The 17,821-nt window shown below is 41.3% G+C and overlaps 2 protein-coding genes and 2 non-coding genes across 4 annotated transcripts; all 4 read left to right on the top strand.

The window, feature by feature from the left end:
- The first annotated feature begins 3,126 nt into the window (after positions 1 to 3,126).
- Positions 3,127 to 11,809, top strand: LOC111963803 (large ribosomal subunit protein eL37). Its single transcript, XM_023987332.3, has 4 exons — positions 3,127 to 3,239; positions 3,931 to 4,066; positions 9,051 to 9,135; positions 11,697 to 11,809. Exons 1-4 carry the CDS (start codon positions 3,237 to 3,239, stop codon positions 11,764 to 11,766), a joined length of 294 nt encoding a protein of 97 aa, XP_023843100.1. The 5' UTR covers positions 3,127 to 3,236; the 3' UTR covers positions 11,767 to 11,809.
- LOC111964548 (small nucleolar RNA SNORD72) lies at positions 3,779 to 3,857 on the top strand. The gene has a single exon (XR_002877404.1). It is a non-coding gene; the product is annotated as a small nucleolar RNA SNORD72 (small nucleolar RNA).
- LOC111964549 (small nucleolar RNA SNORD72) lies at positions 4,943 to 5,021 on the top strand. The gene has a single exon (XR_002877405.1). It is a non-coding gene; the product is annotated as a small nucleolar RNA SNORD72 (small nucleolar RNA).
- A 3,276-nt stretch (positions 11,810 to 15,085) lies between the features above and the next one.
- Positions 15,086 to 15,979, top strand: LOC111963610 (permeability factor 2). Its single transcript, XM_023987136.2, has 4 exons — positions 15,086 to 15,183; positions 15,423 to 15,540; positions 15,618 to 15,695; positions 15,794 to 15,979. The coding sequence occupies exons 1-4, from the start codon at positions 15,117 to 15,119 to the stop codon at positions 15,879 to 15,881; spliced, it is 351 nt and encodes a 116-aa protein (XP_023842904.1). The 5' UTR covers positions 15,086 to 15,116; the 3' UTR covers positions 15,882 to 15,979.
- Positions 15,980 to 17,821: the final 1,842 nt, after the last annotated feature.

Raw genomic sequence — 17,821 nt, 5'->3', positions numbered from 1 at the left:
TGGCACGAAGCCTCCAGTGATGATCCATGGCAAGAAGCCAGTGATGATCCATGGCAAGAAGCCAGTGATGATCCATGGCACGAAGCCTCCAGTGATGATCATCACTGAAGCCATAGATCGACATAACCTGAAAGGCCGCTCAGCAAGGAAGAAGCCACTGCTCCAAAACCGCCATAAAAAAGCCAGACTACGGTTTGCAACTGCACATGGGGYCAAAGATTGTACTTTTTGGAGACATGTCCTCTGGTCTGATGAAACAAAAATAGAACTGTTTGACCATAATGACCATCATTGTGTTTGGAGGAAAAAGGGGGAGGCTTGCAAGCTGAAGAATACCATCCCACGTGAAGCACAGGGGTGGCAGCATCGTGTTGTGGGGGTGCTTTTCTGCAGGAGGGACTGGTGCACTTCACAAAATATATGGCATCATGAGGCAGGAAAATTATGTGGATATATTGGCAAAATGGCTTAAGGACAACAAAGTCAAGGTATTGGAGTGGCCATCACAAAGCCCTGACCTCAATCCCATAGAAATTTTGTGGGCAGAACTGAAAAAGCATGTGTGAGCAAGGAGGCCTACAAATCTGACTCAGTTACACCAGCTCTGTCAGGAGGAATGGGCCAAAATTCACCCAACTTATTGTGGGAAGCTTCTGGAAGTTTGACCCAAATTAAACAATTTAAAGGCAATGCTACCAAATACTAATTGAGTGTATGTAAACTTCTGACTGGGAATGTGATGAAAGAAATAAAAGCTGAAAGAAATAATTCTCTCTATCTACTATTATTCTGACATTTCTCATTCTTAAAATAAAGTGGTGATCCTAACTGACCTAAGACAGGGAATTTTTACTAGGATTAATTGTCAGGAGTTGTGAAAAACCGAGTTTAAATGTGGTGTATGTAAACTAGCGACTTCAACTGTAAATATGTGGTGTGTGTGTATAAACAGTGTCACTAAAATACAATGTACAGTAGTAGAAATATTAGAATGAACTGTTGGTGAAACAGTATTTAAATACACAGTGTAAAACGGGCCCACTGGGCACATATTGGTTGAATCAACGTTGTTTTCACATCATTTCAATGAAGTTGCGTTGAACCAATGTGGAATAGATGTTGAATTGATGTCTGTACCCAGTGGGYGAAGTGTCCAGGGGTTCAATCAAATCATTTCTGGGTAACAGTTAAGTAACTTACTGCAATAGTTTTCCATTAAAATGGTCAAAAAGCAACAAAAATAGCTTTCTCAAGCAATAATTTTGCTAGGACTGTCTGGGAGTGGTCTGAGTGAGGGACCTAATTGGAGGGACCTAATGGGAGGGATATGTAACCTGAAAACTAGATGTTATTGGCAGAGAGGTWTGGAACTCTCTGTTATTGGTCTATTAAACTATACCGCCTGGTGATGTCACCAGGCAAACCAAAAGTCCACCCATGCAAAGCCTCCTGATTAGAAGGTCCTGTGTAAATTGTATTTTCAACCAGCAACTATCAGGAAATAACACTGATAAAAAAATCACACTTTTACAATGTTTCATTAGCTGTTGTACAATACAAAACAGAAAAACAGAATTTTGACTTCACTGGGCCTTCCAGGATACATGTTTATTCTGTTTATTCTCTGGGGAACATAATGTCAAATAGGGGTGCTTATATGTGCCCTTTTTTACTGCAAGTACAAGTGTGAAATGGAAATGTGTTTTTTGCAGATCCCAACTCACCCTGAGAGTGTGGTCAGTCATTATTGACGGCAACCCTGGAACAATTAGGGGTAAGTGCCTTGCTAGGGTACGTCAGCGGATTTTACACCAAGATGGCTCAGGGATTTGAACCAGTGACCTTTCTGATTACTGGCSRAACGCTCTTAACCACTAGACTACCTGTGGCCCTTCATATGAATACAATGTATAAAAGTTAGAAATATATTTTTTTAAATTGCYAATGAAAAACTTGAATAGACGAAATAAAGTCAACTGATAGTCCACATCACATCCTCATCCTCATCCTCAGTGAGTCCATCTCAATTTGTCTAAAGTGGATTCCTGTCCTTGTCCTCACTCCTTCCTCTTTACAAATCTGGGAATAGCAATATGTCGGCTACCAAGCAGGAACGAGCTTAAACTGCACAGTTATTTAATGAAGTTGGTTTCAGATGAAGGAAAACAGACAGGAGATGAAGCTGCTTTAGATCATTGTCCCTTAGCCACCAGCAGCTGAATGTTAACATCTTGTGGCTAAAAATAATATTACACTCAAAAGCAATGCATTTACACAGGCAGCCCAAATCTGATCTTTTTCCACTAATTGGTCTTTTGACCAATCACATCAGATATTTTCACATCAGACCTTTTCAGAGCTGATCTGATTGGTCAAAAGACCAGTTAATGACAAAAAGATCAGAATTGTGCTGCCTCTGTAAATGCAGCCAATGTAGCAGATGATAATAGTATGACTGGGCTCCCGAGTGGCGCAGCGGTCTAAGGCACTGCATCTCAGTGCTAGAGGTGTCACTACAGACACCCTGGTTTGAATCCAGGCTGTATCACAACAGGCAGTGATTGGGAGTCCCATAGGGCGGCACACAATTGGCCCAGCGTTGTCTGGGTTTTTCCGGTGTAGGCCGTCATTGTAAATAAGAATTTGTTCTTGACTGACTTGCCTAGTTAAATAAAAAAATATGACTGATTGACACATTGAAATTGATTGTCTTGGATGCAACTCCACCTGTGTAAAGTCTTTGAAAGCATATTTTTTATGGTGTTCATGTGGTGGGCCTAGGCCTTGTATAGACTCATTGAAACGTTGTGAATGCATTATCTTGATAGGCTAAGYAAGAAACCGGTGCATTCATATCCATTTCAGAAGCAAGCTATGGAAGTAGCCAAGATAGAATACTTTTCAATTATATCCTTCCATTCCTTGGAGTAATCACTGATCCAACATGATTTGATGGGTGAAGGCAGAGAAGGAATTATGCATTTTAAAGTATTCAAACAGGCCCTGCCAGTCATAAATAAAACAACAGTTAGTCGGTTTTTTTGTACATAAATGTACATAAATGAATGTTTACACCCTTAGTTGGTAGCGGGCTACTTAGTAGGCTACTCATGGAGTGAAATGCTTGTCCTAATTAAAGGGGATTATTTTACTGTTACACCGGAACAACCTCGGTTCTGATTTACCGCAACACCAAGGCCTTTTCCGGTCTCTTTCCACCCACCCACAGTAAGAAAATGGTGAGTGAAAAGATTTGTCAGAGATGGATCTTACAACATCTATTTATTTATAATTTTATTTTTTAAGAAATCGTAGTGGTTTACGACTTATAATCAATGATAATGGGTTCTCACTGATATTGTTTTTGGTGAAACGTTAGATGGTGTAGAAAAGCCGGCAAACAACTTGGCTAACTAACGTTCGTTAACTAACGTTATCTAGCAATGGAGGCATTGGTCTGTTGTGTATGTTTTGGGGTTAGCTAYCTAGTTTGCTCAAGGTAAATAAGCCACTCTACAAACTACAACATCCTCGCTTTTCTTTGTGTAGCTAATTCCCTCCAATTAACTAGGTATGAGTTGTTTTGGTGAAATGTTGCTAGTTGGAAGTGTTAGTCTATTATGCCACTTGTCTAACTAGCTAACGTTACCGCTAGCTAGCTAGCGAAGTTACCAGGAAGTTGGATAGAAACGTTAGTAGTGCAGCTTAATTACCTAAACATGCAATCAGATGTACAACAAATAACTAATTCTCTCCTATGAATTATCCATGGGCCGTTGTCTTGTCAATGATGTTTTCAATACAAATGTCTGAACATATGAATTTCAGTGATTATTACTTATTGACTGAGACAAGATCCCAACCTCTCCATGCATTCAAACCGAATGACAACGATCTATTTGGCTAAATTTTGGTCCTTGTGTGTTTCAGACGAAGGGGACATCGTCCTTCGGAAAGCGGCGTAATAAGACTCATGCTCTATGCCGTCGCTGCGGTTCCAAGGCTTACCATCTGCAGAAGTCGTCCTGCGGGAAGTGTGGCTACCCCGAGAAGCGCAAGAGAAGTTGTAAGTGCCCATGCCATTCCTTGAGATCGATAATTCAGTTTATCCATTAATTGAAACTGCTGTATTGTAGTGATGGGATGTTCGGTACTTTTTACTTGACTCCAGATCTTTTCAACTCGTTCAGGCAAAAMAACAAATCTTTCAACTCATTTCGTTCATTTGATTCAGTAATGCCCAGAGCACGCAGGACCCCTAACTGTGAACAATGAACTAAAAACTGGAAAGAATCAGGATTCTACYCACCTCTCGTTCTCCATAGGGGCTTATTGTAGCTGTCATTTGTGACTGAGACTTATAAAACTGTGCTTTGAGGCTACTAATACAAATACGATTATTTATTGATAGCTTTGAAACAAGGTCTAGTTGTGTCCGGCGGAAGGCCGTCGGCTTGACAGGGAGATTAGCACAATATCGTTTGCGAACTGCAGCAACCCCCCATGATTCATTCTCATGTTCAAGTGTTAAGCAGAGGCATGTTCTGGTTTTTACAAAGCTGTGTCATCTAGCACTCAATAATCAATCAATAMCATTCATTCTTTCACCATGCAATCAATTATCAGTTCTAAACATGCGTTTTTCTTTATGCATGATCTATTTTTCCATGAGCAKACGATACAGTTTGTCTCCTGAGCCGGAGAGGCAAGTATTAGTCGTGTCAGTAAAGTCGTTCAAAGATAATTAATGGTTTACGAACGGCACATCGCTACTATATTATCACCAAGATGTCACAGACCTGTGGGTATTCTGTCTCAATATTGAATACTGAGGTTTGTCGCTGCCTTGTCTTTCAKTTTGTTTGCTTTACTGCTTGCCTTGGTGACTTGTTTTTGATTGTTTGACAGTGCAGCATGAGTCAGTTCGTGTTTATCACCCAGTGTCTTGTCAATGATGTTTTCAATACAAATGTCTGAACATATGAATTTCAGTGATTCTTACTTTGTGACTGAGACAAGACTCCCAACTCTCCATGCATGCACATTGGATGACAAATTAGGCAAAGATTTTTTTTTGTCCCCACATCTGTTGTCCCAGGGTTTGTATCACAGTGGCTTGTGCTATCTGGGTGATTCGAACATAACAAAATCAATGGAGGCTGCATGCCGTGACAAAAATACTCCTGAATGCATCATTTTGGGAATTTGATTCTCCCGACTGTCTGGCTATTATTTCGATGAATTGTTGATTTTCAAAGATCTTGTTTATATATATACACACTGCTCAAAAAAATAAAGGGAACACTAAAATAACACATCCTAGATCTGAATGAATAAACTATTCTTATTAAATACTTTTTTCTTTACATAGTTGGATGTGCTGACAACAAAATCACACAAATTATCAATGGAAATCAAATTTATCAACCCATGGAGGTCTGGATTGGAAATCAACACTCAAAATAAAGTGGAAAACCACACTACAGGCTGATCCAACTTTGATGTAATGTCCTTAAAACAAGTCAAAATGAGGCTCAGTAGTGTGTGTGGCCTCCACGTGCCTGTATGCCCTCCCTACAACGCTGGGCATGCTCCTGATGAGGAGGCGAATGGTCTCCTGAGGGATCTCCTCCCAGACCTGGACTAAAGCATCCGCCAACTCCTGGACAGTCTGTGGTGCAACGTGGCGTTGGTGGATGGAGCGGGACATGATGTCCCAGATGTGCTCAATTGGATTCAGGTCTGGGGAACGGGCGGGCCAGTCATCAAGCATCAATGCCTTCCTCTTGCAGGAACTGCTGACACACTCCAGCCACATGAGGTCTAGCATTGTCTTGCATTAGGAGGAACCCAGGGCCAACCCCACAGCAATATGGTCTCACAAGGGGTCTGAGGATCTCATCTCGGTAKCTAATGGCAGTCAGGCTACCTCTGGCGAGCCCATGGAGGGCTGTGCGCCCCCCCAAATAAATGCCACCCCACACCATGACTGACCCACCGCCAAACTGGTCATGCTGGAGGATGTTGCAGGCAGCAGAACGTTCTCCACGGCGTCTCCAGACTTTCACGTCTGTCACCTGTGCTCAGTGTGAACCTGCTTTCATCTGTGAAGAGCACAGGGCGCCAGTGGCGAATTTGCCACTCTTGGTGTTCTCTGGCAAATGCCAAACGTCCTGCACGGTGTTGGGATGTAAGCACAACCCCCACCTGTGGACGTCGGGCCCTCATACCACCCTCATGGAGTCTGTTTCTGACCGTTTGAGCAGACACATGCACATTTGTGGCCTGCTGGAGGTCATTTTGCAGGGCTCTGGCAGTGCTCCTTGCACAAAGGCGGAGGTAGTGGTCCTGTTGCTGGGTTGTTGCCCTCCTACGGCCTCCTCCACGTCTCCTGATGTACTGGCCTGTCTCCTGGTAGCGCCTCCATGCTTTGGACACTACGCAGACAGACACAGCAAACCTTCTTGCCACAGCTCGCATTGATGTGCCATCCTGGGTGAGCTGCACTACCTGAGCCACTTGTGTGGGTTGTAGACTCCGTCTCATGCTACCACTAGAGTGAGAGCACCGCCAGCATTCAAAAGTGACCAAAACATCAGCCAGGAAGCATAGGAACTGAGAAGTGGTCTGTGGTCACCACCTTCAGAATCACTCCTTTATTGGGGGTGTCTTGCTAATTGCCTATAATTTCCACCTGTTGTTTATTCCATTTACACAACAGCATGTGAAATTTATTGTCAATCAGTGTTGCTTCCTAAGTGGACAGTTTGATTTCACAGAAGTGTGATTGACTTGGAGTTACATTSTGTTGTTTAAGTGTTCCCTTTTATTTTTTTGAGCAGTGTATATATATGTATGTTAGTGCACACAAGACATCTGTCTGAGTGGACTATTCCGTTGCGGAGGCGGCACACCAGTAGTACATATACTGTTAATTCCCATAATTTCTCATCTACAATGTTTTAGTTATGGTAACTTCTGTTAATGCATTCACTATATTATTATTAGTTTTACCATTGTCATTGTAGGAGTGGATATGTTGTTTGCAGAGCGCACAACCTAGTCTACTCTTGTGAGGAACACGTTTTGGTTGATTTCATTCCATTTTCGAGTTGTCAATTTGTTCATTGTCTTTTGTTTTGGAGCACTCCTGTCAATCTTGAGTAAGGACACGCACCTGATTACGCATAGAACTAGGCCTAGGCTATCTGACCTGCGCGCAAATGTAGGCTTATAAATGTTGCCATTTGGTAGGGCTGACCCCAATTGGTCGATTGTTTGGTCATTAGGCTGTTGGTCGGCCAATGTTTTTTTTTTGTCAAGCGGGTGTGTGTTTTATTTATTTGCGCCCATCTCGGTGAACTAATCCYTTGCGGAAGCCTAGACTAAAAGCCAATTTATGCTTGTTTTGAAAATGTGGTCAGAGGCTGGAGGGTGTGATGCAAAAGCGAAGCCTCCATAGGCAAGCAGAGGCCATATTGAGCTCTTGTACCACATAGCCATGCTCCTCCCAGATGTTCCCCTTTCTCATTGTCTGAGTGGACACATTATTTGAAGAGTGCACAACCTATGCTGCAATGCAATAAGTTTTGGTTTATTTCATTCCATTTATGAGTTTTGTCAATTTAGCCATTGTCTTTTGTTTGGAGCCTGTTAAGGACGAGCACTCATAGAAGTAGGCTTATAGGCTACCTGGCCTGRGTGCAAATGCAGGCATATAACTGTGCACATTTGGGGGATCTGTAAGTAATTCTGATTGGCTTAACGCAACACCACTAATGGCCTGGAGAGCTTCTCAAAGTAATGTTTTCTTCACCTCAAACAGTAAGCAAACAAAGAAATTGAGAAATTACAATAGTTCCTCAATATATTWGAAAAATCTTTCTAGCTTACCACTCTGCGTGAAATCTGAAAAATGTCATGTTCTGATCCAGTGGAAACGTCATACTTCTTATCAATACTGGACTTGGACAGAAATAGGTTCCGGTACTCATTTTGGGTGCTGGTACTGTTTATATTTAGGTGCAAGAGCTCCACAATACTTTTGAGCTAATATTCAATACGAGGAACAGGAGCTCAAGRAGTAGAACATTTGAGGTGCRGYTACTCAGCTCCTGCCCTAGTCAGCACTGCTTCTTATCCCTTGTGTAAATAGCCTGAAACTGAGGGCCCAGAATATTTTATACAGTGTTGAAAGTTCGCTAGTGCAAGCTTTGGGCTGGACCCAACTTAATAGTTAAGAAATTGAATAATGTGTCCCTGAGCAAAGGGGGGGTCAAAATCAAAAGTAACAGTCAGTTTGTAGTGTGGCCACTTGTGGAGGTCTCCAATTTTTTTCTGAAGCCTTGGCTGATTTCTTTCGATTTTCCCATGATGTCAAGCAAAGGTGCACTGAGTTTGAAGGTAGGCCTTGAAATACATCCACAGGTACACCTCCAATTGACTTAAATGATGCCAATCAGAACTTTCTAAAGCCATGACATAATTTTCTGGAATTTCAAGCTGTTTAAAGGCACAGTCAACTTAGCGTATGTAAACTTCTGACCCATTGGAATTGTGATACAGTGAAATAATCTGTCCGTAAACAATTGTTGGGAAAATGACTTGTGTCATGCATTAAGTAGATGTCCTAACCGAGTTGCCAAAACTATAGTTTGTTAACAAGAAATTTGTGGAGTGGTTAAAAAACTAGTTTTAATGACTCCAACCTAAGTGTATGTAAACTTCCGACTTCAACTGTACATATGCAGTCCAAAAAAAGAAAAATGACTTGTGGCAGGCTAGGAGAATTAGGTCAAGGTTGGGAAAAGGGTTAGGGTTTACTAAAATGCTATAATTGTCCCTTACGAGACTAACACGTATAGCTAAAACCAGGCCTGCCCTGAAGTCTTGGCTTCCACTAATTCAATGGTGCTCTATTGTCAAGGATCTGCAAATTAAGTTAAGGATATTTTTGGAATGTTCGCTGATGATAGCCATTGATCCTGCTTTGTGATATTTCTTTCTGCAGTTTCCCTTTGTGTGTATTGACCTGTCGTCTCTTTCTGTAGACAACTGGAGCGCTAAGGCCAAGAGGAGGAGCACCACTGGGACCGGTCGCCTGAGACATCTGAGGGTTGTCTACCGCAGATTCAGGTGAGCACAGTGTAAAGCCAAGGTATACAGTCCTGCTGATATTTGCCATTGAAAAGCCAGGGTTGTCTGGTAGGGCACATGGCAAAATGTTTTTTGCCAAGTTCAGGTGGGACGCTCTCCCCTTTTTCAAAGAGTTTTCTCCTGTTTCTTGTCCACTGAAGGTGGCGACCATGGTGCACTCCAGCCAATCGGTAACATTAGTGCAGGGAAAAATGTAAACCTGCAGGATTGTGGGTCTCATGGGCCTGAGTTAATCAAATGTGAAGGACATGCAGGTCATTTTAAAATGAGAGTACATTTGTGGTGGTTGATGCTCTGCTGTAGTGTTGTCACGGTACCAGKATTTTTAACTTCGATACCAGGTTTAGTATCACGATACTCGATACCATGGCAGAAAGAGTTAGCTAGTCACAAAACAACCACTGGGCTTCACATTTTTTTGCGCAATATGTTATCTGGTAGAACAAATAAAATAACAAATAGAACCTCTTCTGTTCTATATTCAATTTCTATCAAAAAAATAAAACACCCTATTGAATAACTTACATTTTCCTTATGCWAAACCAAATCTAGGACTCSGCATACAAAATCATTTTACTGTTATGTCAACTGAATTCAAATGTAATTTGATACACATTTAKTTTGTTCATCTATAGATTATGGCTATAGCCATAATATCCGGTTGACCTATGCTTTTTAATTACAGCTAAATAATTGAATGTATTGTTTTTATAAGTTCATTTCTGAAGCTTCTTTATTGCAATAGTCTTCACACCATAGAAATACAATGGATTTAACACAGCGTACTACGATTCCCAGAGTGCATTTCAACTCCCAGGGTACAATGCTCCACCCAGGGTTGCTGGCTGGCAGTCTAAATATATTGCTGTCATAGTTATGAGTGCAACTCAAATGACTTTTTGGTTATAATTCTATTATAACGCTCACATGAATGTCATGCTGAATATAAAGTGCCTTCGGAAAGTATTCAGACCCCTTGACTTTTCCCACATTTTGTTACATTACAGCCTTTTAAATTGGGTTAAATAAATAAAAAATCCTCAGCAATCTACATACAATACCCAATAATGACTAACTGAAAACAGGTATTTGTATTTTTTAAATACCTTATTTACAAAGGTATTCAGACGTTTTGCTATGATACTCTAAATTGAGCTCGTGCATCCTGTTTCTATTGATAATCCTTGATGTTTCTACAACTTAATTGGAGTCCACCTGTGGTAAATGTAATTAATTACACATGGAAATTTGGAAAGGCACAAACCTGTCTATATAAGGTCCCACAGTTGACTGTGCATGTCAGAGCTAAAACCAAGCCATGAGGTCGAAGGAATTGTCCGTGGAGCTCGAGGAACAGATCTGGGTAAGGGTACCAAAAAATGTCTGCAGCGTTGAGGGTCCCCAAGATCACTAGCCTCCTACATTCTTAAATGAAAGAAGTTTGGAGCAATCGGGGGAGAAGGGCCTTGGTCAGGGAGGTGAGGTGACCAAGAGCCTGATGGTCACTCTGACAGCTCTGGAGTTCCTCTGTGGAGATGGGAGAACCTTCCAGAAGGACAACCATCTCTGCAGCACTCCACCAATCAAGCCTTTGTTAGAGTGGCCAGACGGAAGCCACTCCTCAGTAAAAGGCATGTGACAGCCCACTTGGAGTTTGCCAAAAGGCACCTAAAGGACTCTGACTATTATACTATTTCTGTTTTTTTGTCATATGTGTGCTATTTTTGTCATTATGGGGTATTGAGTAGAGGAAAAACTATTTAATATGAGCAAAGTATTCCCAAGTCTTGTCAACAAACTGATGGCGTGGAGGTATGTTTTTGTTAGAAGCCATGCATTTTTCTCTCTCGCTTGCTTCTTAATAAGTAGCTTGCACTTTGTCAGCTGCATGTGCAAGTAGCCTGGCTAGCTTACTACTGCCCCCTTGAGAACATTCAGACAAATTACSAGACAGACTTGATCCTCTCAATCCTTATGACATGCGACACATCTGAAAGAAGTACCGAAAGTAACAAATTCTAGCACCGAACCGTTTTTCCATGTTCCTCGTATCGAAAAAGTACGGAAGTTTCAGTAGACCGTGCAACACTACTCTGCTATGTGTGAATCACTCTTTGCTCCTGTCTGGTTGTGTAGCCCAATAAGCCACTATCAGCCTGTGCTCCGTTAAAGCTGTTGCTTGGAATAATGCTTGAGGAAATTAGTTTGACAACAAGTAAATGTCTTAGTTCAGTGATTAATATGTTTTTAACTGAGGCGAGCGTCACTCTGCCATCAGTTGTGACCTAGGTCCCATATAAAACAATTTATTCTGCTATGTCTGCTTATTGCCATCTATTACTTAGTTTGTTCAGTGGTTGTGTACATGCATCCAACAGACTTCCACAGGGCTGGGTACAAATAGCACACCACGACCTGGTAAAGAGACTCTTAGTGACTGAATGAAAAGTTGCATAATAGCGTAGGTGAGCAATAAGGTTACTATTTGAGTCTTCTATGTGATGTACAGATGTCTTATTTTCTTTTCTCATCCTTTTCAGGAATGGATTCCGGGAAGGGACCACCCCCAAGCCCAGGCGTGCTGCAGTGGCTGCCTCCAGCTCGTCCTAGACACACTTTGGGTTCACGTCAATAAATGTGCTTGTTGGTTAAAGTTGTCTTCTCCGTTTCTTCAGTGTTACATTAACCATCCATGAACTCTTTAACAATTCCAATTGAATCTGTTATTTATTCTACCTGGATTTTAAATGAAGAGACAAATTAAGTGTTTCTGTCAGGTTTTTAAGTTAGTGCAGCATTCAGTACCACTGTTTTTGATCAGCTCTTGACATTGCCCAAAACAGCCATAGAAATGGTATGGATGAGACATAATCACACCCACAGAATTCTCAAAAGGTTATGTAAAGATGTTTCGGTGGTGCAGTGTACAATCAAGATTGAGATGGCAATAATGAACAAATATGTATTACTGAATCAAGTGCTCCGTCCGTGGTGTTAGGTTCTGAATAGAGTAAAACTCAAACCAAGTTTATTCACCCACTGGGTCATGCAGCTGCAAAGACAACATACAAGCCCATATATATACCTTCCGACAAGGCATAGTTATCTTCTTGTATGTCTAAGATAGACATTGTTCTCTGTTAGTCCGAAACACTGTAGGTTCATCTTACTGGTATTGTCATMGCCCTGCCTAAATCTAGGACCCTCAAAGGTGTGGAAATGTGTGAGGGCTATAATCGGATGGACTTCGGGGTGGGTCTCTGGCCCCCCCTCCCAGCAATGTCTTCTCTTCATCTGTTGACCTTATCTCGAGTTGAACTCCACATCCCTCATGGTCCTGATTCCTCAGCAACTGGTCTTTCTTATCATGAACTGATACTAGACTGTTGCCCTTTGCCTCCCTCGGGAACATACATATTCAACAATAACATATTTTAACAGATATCAACTTTGTTGTGCATTATACATTTACTCTGACACATCGCGACCCACCATTAACAAGTCCGCGACCGACTTTGGGTCTCGACCCATACTTTAAGAAAAGCTGGACTAGAGGAAAGAAAGCACTCCAAATCTTGACTTGAAAATACCCTTTCCTCTTGTCTGACACAATTCTAAAATCATGAACCTTCAAGGATGGTCTGTGTTATTACCCCTCTGGGAAATTCCCAGGTGTCCCCCTTGGTAATATGGGGGCCAAAAAAWTTAATAAAAATAATAATATGGGGACTGAACATCACCCCCAAGTCTGCTGAGAGGGCCCCMAGATCAGTTGTTCTTAAACATGTATGGTAGACAGATGAGAGGGATATACACTGCTCAAAAAAATAAAGGGAACACTTAAACAACACAATGTAACTCCAAGTCAATCACACTTCTATGAAATCAAACTGTCCACTTAGGAAGCAACACTGATTGACAATAAATTTCACATGCTGTTGTGCAAATGGAATAGACAAAAGGTGGAAATTATAGGCAATTAGCAAGACACCCCCAAAAAAGGAGTGATTCTGCAGGTGGTGACCACAGACCACTTCTCAGTTCCTATGCTTCCTGGCTGATGTTTTGGTCACTTTTGAATGCTGGCGGTGCTCTCACTCTAGTGGCTGTCTCTTATACACATCTAGATGTGTATAAGAGACAGGGGACTGAACATCACCCCCAAGTCTGCTGAGAGGGCCCCTAGATCAGTTGTTCTTAAACATGTATGGTAGACAGATGAGAGGGATATACACTGCTCAAAAAAATAAAGGGAACACTTAAACAACACCTGTCTCTTATACACATCTAGATGTGTATAAGAGACAGACCCACACAAGTGGCTCAGGTAGTGCAGTTCATCCAGGATGGCACATCAATGCGAGCTGTGGCAAAAAGGTTTGCTGTGTCTGTCAGCGTAGTGTCCAGAGCATGGAGCTGTCTCTTATACACATCTAGATGTGTATAAGAGACAGTCTTAGCTGCACATTTGATAAGAGTTGTTGGATTCGGGGGTAAACTTTGAACATTGTTAAACGCAGAAGAATAGTACATACAGTTGAAGTCGGAAGTTTACATACACCTTAGCCAAATACATTTAAACTCAGTTTTTCACAATTCCTGACATTTAATCCTAGTAAAAATTCCCTGTCTTAGGTCAGTTAGGATCACCACTTTATTTTAAGAATGTCAAATGTCATTATAATAGTAGAGATAATGATTTATTTCAGCTTTTATTTCTTTCATCACATTCCCAGTGGGTCAGAAGTTTACATACACTCAATTTGTATTTAGCAGCATTGCCTTTAAATTGTTTAACTTGGGTCAAACATTTCGGGTAGCCTTCCACAAGCTTCCCACAATAAGTTGGGTGAATTTTGGCCCATTTCTCCTGACAGAGCTGGTGTAACTGAGTCAGGTTTGTAGGCCTGACCCTGACTGTTGGGATGGTGTTCTTTGGCTTGCAAGCCTCCCTCTTTTTCCTCCAAACATAACAATGGTCAGTAACAGTTCTATTTTTGTTTCATCKYACCAGATGACATTTCTCCAAAATGTACAATCTTTGTCCCCATGCAAACCGTAGTCTGGCTTTTTTATGGCGGTTTTGGAGCAGTTGCTTCTTCCTTGCTGAGTGGCCTTTCAGGTTATGTCGATATATGACTCGTTTTACTGTGGATATAGATACTTTTGTACCTGTTTCCTCCAGCATCTTCACAAGGTCCTTTGCTGTTGTTCTTGGATTGATTTGCACTTTTCGCACCAAAGTACATTCATCTCTAGGAGACAGAACGCGTCTCCTTCCTGAGCGGTATGACGGCTGCGCGGTCCCATGGTGTTTATACTTGCGTACTATTGTCTTCTGCCTGCCTCCTGTTTCGGTCAATAAACATCTGTGACTCTACCTGTCTGCATCTGGGTCTTATCCTGAGTTCTCTTGACCCCTAACATTCCTTATACATGTAAAGTAATCAATAACTTCTTGTATGGTAACATGAATAAGTATATTTCAAGCTAGAATCRAACAGTGGTTTTCAAACCTCTCCTCTTGGACCCACAGATGTTTCACAATTTTATTGTAGCCCCAGGGRTTGATGACAAGTTGAATCACTTGTGCTAGAGCGGGGTAGTTCAAATATATGGGATGGCTGGGAGTCCCTGAGAAGAGGTTTGAAAACCCTTGCTCTATGTAACCATGTTTTGCAGCATTGGGTTGAACATGTTTAGATTTGTTGTTGGCATAAACTGCTTCATCCCCTCTTTCTGACTGCTTCAATCAATGGAAATGAACTGGACAGCCACAGAGCTGACATTATTTAAAAAAAAGGAAATGTTGCTATTTGCTGGGGATTTCCCTGCAGGATGTGGAAGAAAACTGATTGTATAGAGGTCATTAGTTGAGCTTAAAATGGAAAGTGAAACCACTAGCCACTCATAAAAGACATCTGACCTGCTCTCAGCAGCAGCACACACTTCAAACAAACATGAAGACAGCAACTTTCATCCTGCTTTGTGTCACAGTCTTCGGAGCTGGACTTGCTCATTCCCCTGGTAAGTAGCCTTCTTCAATTGTAAGAGGGCTTTTCTATATATCCCATTTTATATGTTAATTTAATACATTCTTACCATTATGTTATTTAATATGTATCATAGGCACATTTTTCAGTGTCGATGTGGATAACTTGATAAGTCAATAGCAGATTCAGATGTTGAAAGCTAGTAATAACAATTACCTTTAGTTTTTGTTGTAATAGCACTATATCTTATCTGCTGTTCCTTCAAATCAATAGGTGGAAGATCTGAGAAATGTCTATGCAGGGGAAAACTACTGCAGTCTGTGAGGATAAAGCGCATCCAGAAGTTAGAGGTGTACCCAAATTCTGTKTTCTGTGCAAAGACAGAAATGATGTGAGTATTACAAATAATTGTATTTACACTCAAATAGTATGGAAGTGAGACTAAAAATATATATWTWTTTTTTGTAGTGCCACAATGAAGAATGGTAAGAAAAAATGTCTGAACCCAGAGGCCAAGCTAGGAAAACGATTCCTGATGAGAAAAAGGTTAAACAATTTCCCCATCAAACCTTTCCTCAATGTAACTTCCAATAGACCATTTTTTTCCTAAAGTAAAAGTTCCTTACTTGCATTTCAGACTGGAGGGAGCAACAGAAGCGAAAAGGAGGACTGGGAAGGAAAAACAAAAATAATTATAATCCCAGAGTTGGTACAGAATTAGAAAATAGATGAAAGCCTCACACCTACAAGTGTGTATTGGTCGAGCTGGAGACTGGGAGTGGAGGTGGTTCCTTCCCGGAATACGTTCTGGACACTCATAGTACACAATGTGTCCATGCGTTCCATTCCCATGTAAACAGGAGAACGGCCAAGATGTTGTCACAGAGACTTACCTCAATGGTTCTCACGATTGTTTATGGACATGTGTTTTAAATGTGTTTATGGCAGTGAATGTTTGTGTGAGTTATATCATTACTTTATTTATGTGTCTATGTTTAGCCTCACTTCAGAAAATAATGAAGCACGCTCTTGCTCTGGGGCAATAAATCTGTTACAAATCACCCATATCATAACAGCTGTTGTGTACTTGCATTAATCCTATAGATAGAAAGTTGTATAGTTCTATACTGAACAGCAATATAAATGCAACGTAAAGTCTTGGTACCATGTTTCATGAGCTGAAATTAAAAAAAAGATTCCCAAATATTTCCAAATGCACAAAAAACGTATTTCTCTCAAATTTTGAGCAAACATTTTTCATCCCTGTTAGTGAGCATTTCTCCTTTTCCATGACAATCCATCCACCTGACAGGTGTGGCATATCAAGAAGCTGATTAAACAGCAGGAAATAGGAAATAACTAAGCACAAACTGTGTGTGGTGGTGATGGAAAACTTAACTCCTAACTTGGGGGAGATTATTTTGTTAACAAGGGAAATCTGTGATTAAACAGCACAATCATTACACAGGTGCACCTTGTGCTGGGAACAATAAAAGGCCACTCTAAAATGAGCAGTTTTGTCACATAACACAATGCCACAGATGTCTCAATTTTGAGGGAGCGTGCAATTGGCATGCTGACTGCAGGAATGGCCACTAGAGCTGTTGCCAGAATATTTTATGTTAATTTCTCTACCATAAGCCGCCTCAAATCATTTTAGAGAATTTGAAAGTACGTCCAACCGGCCTCACAACTGCAGACCACGTGTAACCATGCCAGCCCAGYACCTCCACATCCGGCTTTTTCACCTGCGGGATGGTCTGAGACGAGCCACCCTTACAGCTGATAAAACTGTGGGTTTGCACAACCTAAGAATTTCTGCACCAAACTACCGACTTCAGTGGGCAAATGCTCACCTTCGATGGCCACTTCGTGGATGAATCCCAGTTTCAACTACCAGGCATTGTGTGGCGTTGTGTGGGCTAGCGTTTTGCTGATGTCAACAGTGTGAACAGAGTGCCCCATGGTGGTGGTGGGATTATGGTATGGGCAGGTATAAGCTACAGAAAATGAATGCACAGAGATACCGTGACGAGATCCTGAGGCTCATTCTGGTACCATTCATCTGCCGCCATCACCTCCTGTTTCAGCACGATAATGCACGGCCCCATGTTGCAAAGATCTGTACACAATTCTTGGAAGCTGAAAATGTATGTTCCAATTCTTCAATGGCCTGCATACTCACCAGACATGTCACCCATTGAGCATGTTTTGGATGCTCTTGATTGACGTTTACGACTGCATTTTCCAGTTCCCGCCAATATCGAGCAACTTCGCACAGCCATTGAAGATGAGTGGGACAACATTCCACGGGCCACAATCAACAGCCTGATTCAATCAAGTGACTCATTTTTTGATCTACTGATACATAATAATTATGAAGACAACCATCTCATTAATCTACTTGTTTAAACTGCTGTTGAAGTTGGATTTGTCATCAAACCTGTACATGTTACACGCACCACCACAATAACGCACAGAGGATTTTCTTAAAGTATAACACTGTTTTCCAAAGTTTGATTGTTATTAGTACAATAGTTATCAGTACTCTGAATGCAACTGTTTTAGGCATAGTGTAGTCTGGATCATAAACAGGAAATAACTCAGCACAAACTGTGTGTGGTGGTGATGGAAAACTTTACTCCTAACTTGGGAGAGTTTATTTTGTCAAC

This window comes from Salvelinus sp. IW2-2015, linkage group LG5 (assembly GCF_002910315.2).
Source record: "Salvelinus sp. IW2-2015 linkage group LG5, ASM291031v2, whole genome shotgun sequence".
Taxonomy (NCBI): domain Eukaryota; kingdom Metazoa; phylum Chordata; class Actinopteri; order Salmoniformes; family Salmonidae; genus Salvelinus; species Salvelinus sp. IW2-2015.
The sequence above is the reverse complement of the archived record's forward strand: the minus strand, read 5'-3'. Positions and strand labels throughout refer to the sequence as shown.